The 9,142-nt window shown below is 49.6% G+C and overlaps 1 protein-coding gene across 1 annotated transcript in view; it reads right to left on the bottom strand.

Moving 5' to 3' along the window:
- Nucleotides 1-1,455: 1,455 nt before the first annotated feature.
- Nucleotides 1,456-9,142, bottom strand: part of clcn2c (chloride channel 2c) — a 76,206-nt gene continuing 68,519 nt past the window's right edge. Inside the window, exons 20-23 of the mRNA XM_084674352.1 lie at nt 5,212-5,250; nt 4,400-4,504; nt 2,773-2,859; nt 1,456-1,684 (exon numbers count right to left, since the gene is read on the bottom strand). Of these exons, the coding sequence (XP_084530478.1) occupies nt 1,490-1,684; nt 2,773-2,859; nt 4,400-4,504; nt 5,212-5,250 (426 nt within the window). The 3' untranslated portion in view covers nt 1,456-1,489. The remainder of the gene's footprint in view (nt 1,685-2,772; nt 2,860-4,399; nt 4,505-5,211; nt 5,251-9,142) is intronic.

Genomic DNA, 9,142 nt, shown 5'->3' with positions numbered 1-9,142 from the left:
CCGTGTCATTAAGAGCTATATTTAGAGAAAACCATTGTCTCTTGGAGTGTGCTGAGGGTCCAGTCTTATTAAAACCAGTGGGCGTGTGTGTGTGTGTGTGTGTGTGAGAGCAGTGCTCATTGAAAGTGTTGAGGGTGAAATGTAATGGGCTTAAACGCTTTCAACTCTGTTTTCCTCTTCAGTCTTTTTGCATAGACTTACACCCCCCCCCCCCCCCCCACACACACACACACATGTTCTCACTCAGATAGAGGGGGCGGAAAAAACAGAAAAACAGATATTTTGCAACGCTTCAGACTCCCTCTGTGTACAGAAAGCTGAGCAAGATGGCCGTCGGTATACAGGAGGGTGCAACAATAAACTCTACTTCCCCTTTCTAAATGCCCGTCTCAGACAGCAGTAGAAACCCCACAGCTTCAACAGAAATGATTTCACAACTACAACACAAATCATACAGTCAGAAATAAGGTTGATTTGGCTCCTTCCCTCATTCAAATATGTATACACAGACACACACTGTCAACACATGCACTCACCACATCCACACACCAGTATTTGCATCATTGCTGAACTCTCGGAAGCAAATGGAAGACTCTTGGGAAAGAACTGTTTGCAGCTCCCCAAACAGAAAACACAGTACAAAGAATTCTCAAACAGAGACCTGAACGAAGGTCTCGGTCATAAAAATAATAACCTTAACAATAATCTTATCCCTTTTATGAATAAACTCACTTGACTCGTTCCTAAATCTAGCTTGCATCCTATTACTTGTCCCTAAATCTAGCTTGCATCCCATTACCTGTCCCTAGATCTAACCCCTGTGGCCCCCAGCCCTCTTCAAACTGACCCCCAGCTGGGCGTGGGGGGGGCAGGGCCCCATCCTCCTGGTGTGTGTGTGTGTGTGGAGATGGAGCCATCATTGGATCACGCCCCCAAAGCCTGGGGTACATATACAGTGAACTAGAGAGAGGGAGGGGAGGGTGTATAACACCTGCAAACAGGTGGAGGTGAGAGATAGAGATAGAGAGAGACGATGCAAGAAATTGAAGCGAATGGAGGGAGGAGTCAGGAAATCGAAGAAGAGAGGACTATATATACTAGAATGAATTATTGATCCAAGCCCTGAGGTTTAAGCCTGGGTTGTTTTCGAAGGTATGGCTTCGGAAAGAGGAGGAAGGGGTTTACGGGGCACCACGACATGCGACAAACCCTCCCCTCCCCTTCCTCCTCCCCCCTGCTGGGACTCGGTGCCCCCCTTCCTCCTCCCCCCTGCTGGGACTCGGTGCCCCCCTTCCTCCTCCCCCCTGCTGGGACTTGGTGCCCCCCTTCCTCCTCCCCCCTGCTGGGACTCGGTGCCCCCCTTTCTCCTCCCCCCTGCTGGGACTCGGTGCCCCCCTTTCTCCTCCCCCCTGCTGGGACTCGGTGCCCCCCTTCCTCCTCCCCCCTGCTGGGACTCGGTGCCCCCCTGCCTCTTCCCGTCTTGCCCGCATCACTGGGACTTTTCCTCCGAGTCGGAGGGCGTGTGTTCACGGGGGAGGGACATGGACTTGTGGCGGTCCCACAGTTTGTGCAGCTCGGTGGCCTCGTTCTCGCTGCTGCTGGTGCCGCTGTCACGGAAGCTGGCCAGTGGGGGGCGCACTTTCACGCCCTTCACGGTCACCGAGCCCTCGATGGCCTTCCTCAGCTGTGGGAGAAACAGGGTTAGGGTACCTCAAAGTCAAGCACAGTACCCAACCTAGATTCTACTGGGGTATGGAAAAGGTTTTGGGTCTATGCAGTACTTTAGTATCTTCATAGGGGGCGCTGTGGCTGAGTGGTAAAAGCCAGGTGGATGTGACACTGGAATCGGCCATATATACAGTAAAACATCCGTGTGTGAGGAGAATGTCTTTCATTATATAGAGACTTCACTGGCAGGGTTTGTTTTGCACACCCGACGCCAGTTGCTTAGACACATTCATTTGTAATCTCCCTCTCCCTCTCTCCCTCTCTCTCCTGACAGAGACAGGAAGTGTCCGCTTGTAGCACAGCCAAACAAAAGGACCTAAATGTCACGGAGAGAAGAGTGGCACTGCGCTTAGCAACAATCCCCCATATTCCAATTTACAAAGACTGAGTGCTTCCGCTGTTGTTGTTGGTGACAGAGAGACACAGACGGATAGACAGAGAGAGAGAGAGAGAGAGAGAGAGAGAGAGAGAGAGAGAGAGAGAGAGAGAGAGAGAGAGAGAGAGAATCAGAGGGAGAGAAAGAGAGAGGGACAGATAATGAAGGGGAGAAAGAGAGAGACAGGAACATTAAACAGTCTTTTGTCTTGCTGTCTGTCACAAGACAAGAGGAGAGCTCATTAAAATACTGCGCGTGTAAAAGAAAAAAAACTATGCACTTGCGTGTGCGATGACGACGGTTTCAACAACGATGCTGCCAGCTAGCATGCAGAATGCGGAGACTGTTTTGCTAACAGCTACGAACACAAATGGCTTTCACAAAGGATGAGGCCGACAGCAAAGCTGACTGACACAGTGGTCTCATGGACCGTGGGACCACGATGTCTAGAACATCTGCATGTCGCAGGAGTCAGATGGCTGAGCGGTTAGGGAATCGGGCTATTAATCAGAAGGTTGCCGGTTCGATTCCCCACCGTGCAAAAAGGTGTTGTGTCCTTGGGCAAGGCACTTCACCCTACTCGCCTCGGTGGGAATGTCCCTGTACTTACTGTGAGTCGCTCTGGATAAGTGTAAGAACGTCTGCTAAAAGACTAAATGTAAGCTCACCTCTTTGAGAGAGACGACTCCGATGAGGCGTCCGATGCTGGTGACGTAGGCGTGGTCCAGGCCCAGCAGAGAGAAGATGGTGTGGGTCTGGAGGAGCAGGAGAACTTCAGCGTTAAGAGGACCCACAACACTCAACCATGTCTAGAAAAGCAGGAGCCATCATCAACAACTGCAAGAACTCTCAGGTTGAACCTGCACCTAGAACGTCTCGAACCAGTAGGACACTGACCATGAACAGCTGGAACCTTCACCTATTACATCTAGAAACTTCCCCTTAAAACATGTAGAGAATCCTGATCAAGAACAGAAAGAGTATTCACCTAAAACAACTGGAACCTTCGTCTGAAACTGTTTCGAAAGCCCTGCAAAGTAGCTGTAACCCACTGGAACCGACGCAGCTGCTATCTAGAACCCACCACCTCTTCGAAACCTCTCACACACGACCTCCGACTTCACTGCTTCTAAAGCGCCCTGCTAGAACGCCCAAACAGAAGAGTCAGGGAACCCAAACGCCCCCAGCGAGGCTGAGCCCAGTGAGAGCTTGTGTCTACACTACAGACAATGTGATCTCAAGCTTGTTCCAGGTTTGGTTCTGCCAGCTACTGTCATTAGGAACTTAATAATAACCTTAACCCTGCCACTAGCTTGACACACAACCCAAATCCTGGGGAATAGGACACCTTATCGTCATTTCCATATTTCATGGGATGGAGAATTTTCCATTTCAAAGGCACAGCAAACTAATTGAGATACATGAAGTGGCAGTCTAACACACACACACACACGCACACGCACACAGACACACACACCATCTCTTGCTCGACGGTCTGTGTTTAGCATTGGGAGGCAGATTTTCAGTGGTATTGGGTGCAAGCAGAAAGCAGTGAGGGAGGAGGAGGAGTGATGGATTGGTGCAGGATCCCAGTCTTAAATGTTTAAACAGCAGCAGACACACAGAGAGAGAGAGGAAGGGAGGAGGGGAGGGAGGGGGGGAGGGAGGGGCTGCATTATGAATGGGGGACATTAGACTCAGTCAATGCTGCCGGCAAGTGAGAATGCGTCTGTGTGAGTGAGTGAGTGAGTGTGTGTGTACCTGAGTGTAAAGTGTGTAGGAAAACAAACGTGTGTATGTGCTTGAGAAAAGAAAAGTGTGTGTGTGTGTGTGTGCACATGAGAGAATGCGTGTGCACTAGCATGTCGCAGTAATAAAATGAAATCAACAAACCCTCCCTCAACACATCCACCGTACTTGGTGGGATATGGACTAGCGGAGAGAACAGGGTGTGTGTGTGTGTGTGTGTAGAAGGCCCACTGATGTAACTGCGGAGACCATTACTGCTCCAACATTACAACATCCATCCACAATAATAATATACTGAATCCATCACAAAGTTATTACAAGTCCAAGGCAGAGAAGCGTTCAGAAAGGTAGTAACACCGAAATGCAAGCACCCAGCTACCAATGAGGTGATTAAGTACAGCACACAGAGGGGAGGGATGAGGAGAGGGAGTCTGAAAGAGGGAAAGAGTTTGAGAGAGAAACAGAGAGAGAAAAAGAGAGAGAAAGAGAGAGAGAGAGAGAAAGAGAGAGAGAGAAAGAGAGAGAGAGAAAGAGAGGCACACAAACCTTGTGCAACGACGTGCGCTCCACCAGCTGAAAGGGGGCGGGGTCAATCTTGCAATTGTTGAAGTTGACCTGCTCGTCAAGTTGTTCCTCCTCCCACTCTGCGATCTGCATCCCGGATGATGATGAAGAGGATGAAGTGGATGGTTAGAGCAGAGACCACTCATCCAACAATGCTGTCTTTTTTTATGGGTAATGTAGTTTCTAAGCTCTGGCATTTGTAGTCCCTGGATGGACTAGCCAAGTTTAAATATGACATATTATGAGCCATATCCTTCATGAACTGACAATTACTGTTCTTCTGATAGACAATCAAACACACTAGCCGTGATAAAAGGAGGAGGGAGATGGGAGAAAGAGAGGAAGGGATGGAACAAGAGAAAAAGAGAGAGGGAGGCGGGGAGAGACGAGGACGGGGAGGAGGAGAGAGGGGGAGAGAGAGAGATAAAGGGAAAGAACAGTCGAGGAAGTGACAGAGTGATATGACCAGGAAGGAGGTGACAGAAAGGAAATGAAAGGTGATGTTAATAAATAATCTAAAATCTAATATCAGAACATATTTTACTTATTGGATGGGAAGCTATTACAGCATAGACGCTCCCTGATTTAAGACATGTGCTCTAATGGACTGACAACCCTCATATCTGGTCAATGATAGACTGAGAGGCAGAGTGTCTGGCCTATGATTGGCTCAGAGGCCTAATGTCTGGCCTATGATAGGCTGAGAGGCGTGGATTCTGGTCTCTGATTGGCTGAGGCCTATTGTCAGCTCTCTGATTGGCTGAGAGGCTACCTTCACGATGGATGAGTCTCACCTCTCTGATGGTCATGTCGTCATCTACAGACTGGTCATCCTGGAAGAAACGAAAAGGTGTTGAGTACACACACACTTGAAAAAAAAACAGTACCCTAACTCCAAAACATTTTGACTCACCTCAAAAAATTCAGTAAATGTCATGTAAATGCAGACAAACACGGAGGCACATGAATGTCCTGGGTGTGTTAGGATGTGAGGGCTGTGATGAGGATGGTGATGGTGGAACGTGACCAGGCAGCTACTGTGTAGCCTCTATCCACACCTGCTTCCTCTGTTGTCAATGCTCCCTGCTGGAGGACCGACCACTGAATGTGCTTGACCAGTGTGTCTGCACACTACTACCTGGCTCGCACACCACACCCGAATGCCAACGTGTGTGTGAGTGTGTGTGTGTGTTAGGACTGAGAGCAAGAGAGAGCAAGAGAGAGAGAGAGAGTAAGAGAGAGAGAGAGAGCCTGGAGTGTCTCTACCCAGCATAAATTGAGTTGTCTATGTATAAGCGAGGAGGGTTGTGTGTGTGTGTGTTTATGCATGTTGGCCTGTGTGTGTGTGTCTGTCCGGTCTCTAGTGTGTGTTGATGATTGTGCGTCTGTGTGCGTCTCGACCTCCATCAGCCTCAGCCCCAGGGGCTGATGGGAACCCTCAGCTCATTCACCCACGCCGTCGGTGAGTCTGACCCGCCGGTAACCCTGGCAACTGTTGCCGTGAGGCCAGCGGAGGTGCCCTACTGTAGGGTTACGCAACCAGAAAACCAGACATGCTCGAGGTGGTTGAGACAACATGAGCAGACGTGCTCTGAATGCGTCCTCACACACCCACACCCACACAGAACATCCAGATGCTTGCCTTATTATGTCATGTTACAGGACATATCTACTGACATCTACCCCTAATTACAAACACATACCAACACCTCCACAAACACATGCAGACCTGAACACAGAAGCACGCACCAACGCACCAACGCACACACACCCGCACACACACACACACACAATCTGTGAGGTTACACAGATACTGCAGTTCAAAAACAAGATATCTGATTTTGCAGATGGAGGGAACAGAGAGACAGCTGTGTGCATGTGTGAGGGCGTGTTTGTCTGTGTGTGCATGAGTGTGTGTGTTGTGTGTGTGTGTTGTGTGGCTGGCAGGGGCTGGGGTTTCGGGGAGTGAGAGAGGCTGAGTCTCTGCATGCTAAACAGAAGCTTGTAGGAAGATTAGCCACTCTATTAAGAGAGCAAACATGCAGCAGAGCCCGTAGACGTGAGCTCTGGAGTGGGTGTATGAATGCAGGACTAAGACGTGTTTGTGTCTGTGCGTGTGTGTAGGGGGGGGGGCTGTTGTTGTATGCGAGTGTGTACTGTAAGAAGATAGAATTCTAGCAGTTGTGTGTCTGTGTGTGTGTGCAGAAGGAGAGAGTTTGTGTTGGTGAATGAATGATTGTGTGTGTGTGTGTGTGTGTACTTTTGCCCGACTTAAGACAGAGTGACTAAAGGGGGACGGAGAGAGAGAGGCAGAGGGGGAAGGAGAGATTAGAGAGAGAGAGAGACAAACAAAGAGAGAGCAGAAGGGAGTGCTGACAGTAGACTATAGCTGTGCTGTGCCATTAGAAAGCAGCATCTCTCTTTCCCCTCCCCTCCACCCCAGAGCGATCAATCTTTCCTTTCCATCCTGTAGCCAATAACCCAATCAGTGGCCGGCTTCCAGCACTGGGTCAGCGGGGAATAGGGTGACACGCAACCACAGCATCCAATCCCCATGGACCCTGCCGTCCATTCATCCTCTCTCTCACACGCTCTCTCACTCTCACTTCCTCTATTGATCTGCCTCTTTCTCTGTTTCTCTTCATCTAACTGAGCTTTCTCTCCATCTCGCTGTCCAGCCCTGCGGTCAGCTGGCCTCCCTCCCTCCCTCCCTCCCTCCCTCCCTCCCTCCCTCCCTCCCTCCCTCCCTCCCTCCCTCCCTCCCTCCCTCCCTCCCTCCCTCCCTCCCTCCCTCCCTCCCTCCCTCCCTCCCTCCCTCCCTCCCTCCCTCCCTCCTTCACATGTCGTCAACTGGAGCACTGACCTCACTCTTCCTAAAAGTGCCAGTCAGCAGAACTTTCTCCCTCTCTCACTCTTTCTTCCCCTCTTCCCCTCTCTCCCTCCCTCTCTCCCTCTCTCTTTCTTCCCCTCTCTCCCTCCCTCTCTCTCTCCTTCTTTACCAGTCAGTTCCTTCTTCCTCTGGTTCCTGCTCTGGCTGAAGGTCGGACCCCTGCGAGCCCTGCTTCATCGGAGTGTGAAGATCCTAACAACTACTCAGACTTCAATCTAGGATTTAGTCCACACAGACGTACACAGACACCTACACACACGCACACTATGTCTGATTGTGTTTCAAAGGGTTGAATGAATCTGGGTGAGAGCAAATGGCATAAATAAAGCATGTGGACATTACAGACGAGAGAGAGAGAGAGATATGAAAGGCCAAACCTCGTTTCTCTGGAATGCAATACTGATGTCATTTACCCCACATCAATATTTCACAGTGTAACTTGAGGGAAGAGGGGTGGAGAGGGGAGGGAGGAGGGGTGGAGAGGTGAGGGAAGAGAGGTGGAGAGGGGAGGGGTGGAAAGAAGGGAAGGAGAGAGGATTAAAAGGGAACGGCTAGCTAGGGAAGTGGGGAGAGGAGGTAGAGAGGGTGAGGAGGGGAGGAAGAGAGACATGAGAGGTGGAGAGGGGAGGAAGAGAGGTGGAGAGGGGAGGGAAGAGAGGTGGAGAGGGAAGGTAATAACTGGATTTATTTTCAGATACAGGGGCGTATTCGGAAGTCATTAGAAAATATACGCACACACGCGCACGCACACACACACACTTTGTCTCTAAATACTAATGACATAACAGTAAAGTGCTAAACAGCAACCAAACACACACACACACACACACACCGTCTGCGAGAAAGGGAGGGCTCATGCTAATGACTCCATCCCACTTCATCATGACTAATACGTCTCTGCTTAAGAGAACCAAAACAATGAGTGCATCACAAATCCACCGTAGGACCACCCATATGCTACAGTACGCTGAGGATGTAGGATGAAGGACGCACACTGAAGCCCTTCTGAGCATACTTGTTACACCAAGCATACAGTATTCTTCCTCCTTCTTGAGGAATGTGTACTTCAGTCAATGTGTGTGTGTGTGTGTGTGTGTACGTGTGTCTCTGCGGCGCCCACACTCTCAGGCTAATTGATTGGTGAATATGCCGGCGGAGCCAAACTAATGCGCTCCCTTCTGAAAGCTTTTCTAATGAAACATTTATAAGCTGCTAATAGCTATTACACTGACAAGACAATCACTAACACTCCATGCTATGCCTGCCCGGCAGTACAGAGACAGTGAGTCTTCACACTGGGCAGCAGTGAGGGGTGCATGGAGGTCTTTCTCACCCAAAAACCCTTCAGGCTGGGGGGCGGCTCCTAGTGGGAGAAGTGACATGGATGAAAGGAAAGCAATCTCAAAAAATCAACGTTTTTTTTTTTTTTTTTTTTTTTCAGGAGGTGCAGAATGTATGTTTCATAAATGTTTGGGGGGGGGGGGGTTAATTTGTGTGGTGTCGTGTTGTATCATCTCAAATTATTTCACGTTAACGATTCAATTTTGAGATACAGGGACTGTACTTGTGGTACTGTATTGACACTGTGACATTGTCTGTTGGGTATTCCTTCCAAGGGATGCATGCATTATCTGATTGTCCCCAAAGGTTGTAATAATTCAACATTCAACAAACGGCTTGTTGCTTCATTGGTCTGCATGCATGGGCTCCTGAACGTATCAGGGCTGGTAATTAAACGCTACATCATGGTTTGCGTGATGTATGATTTCTGGTATTTCCTCCTGATTCCTCTCATGCATCATCGTTTCTGTGGAGGTGGGGGGGTAGAGGTGTTG

This window comes from Hypomesus nipponensis, chromosome 15 (genome assembly GCF_054491055.1).
Source record: "Hypomesus nipponensis isolate SF chromosome 15, ASM5449105v1, whole genome shotgun sequence".
Classification (NCBI taxonomy): Eukaryota; Metazoa; Chordata; class Actinopteri; order Osmeriformes; family Osmeridae; genus Hypomesus; species Hypomesus nipponensis.
The sequence above is the reverse complement of the archived record's forward strand: the minus strand, read 5'-3'. Positions and strand labels throughout refer to the sequence as shown.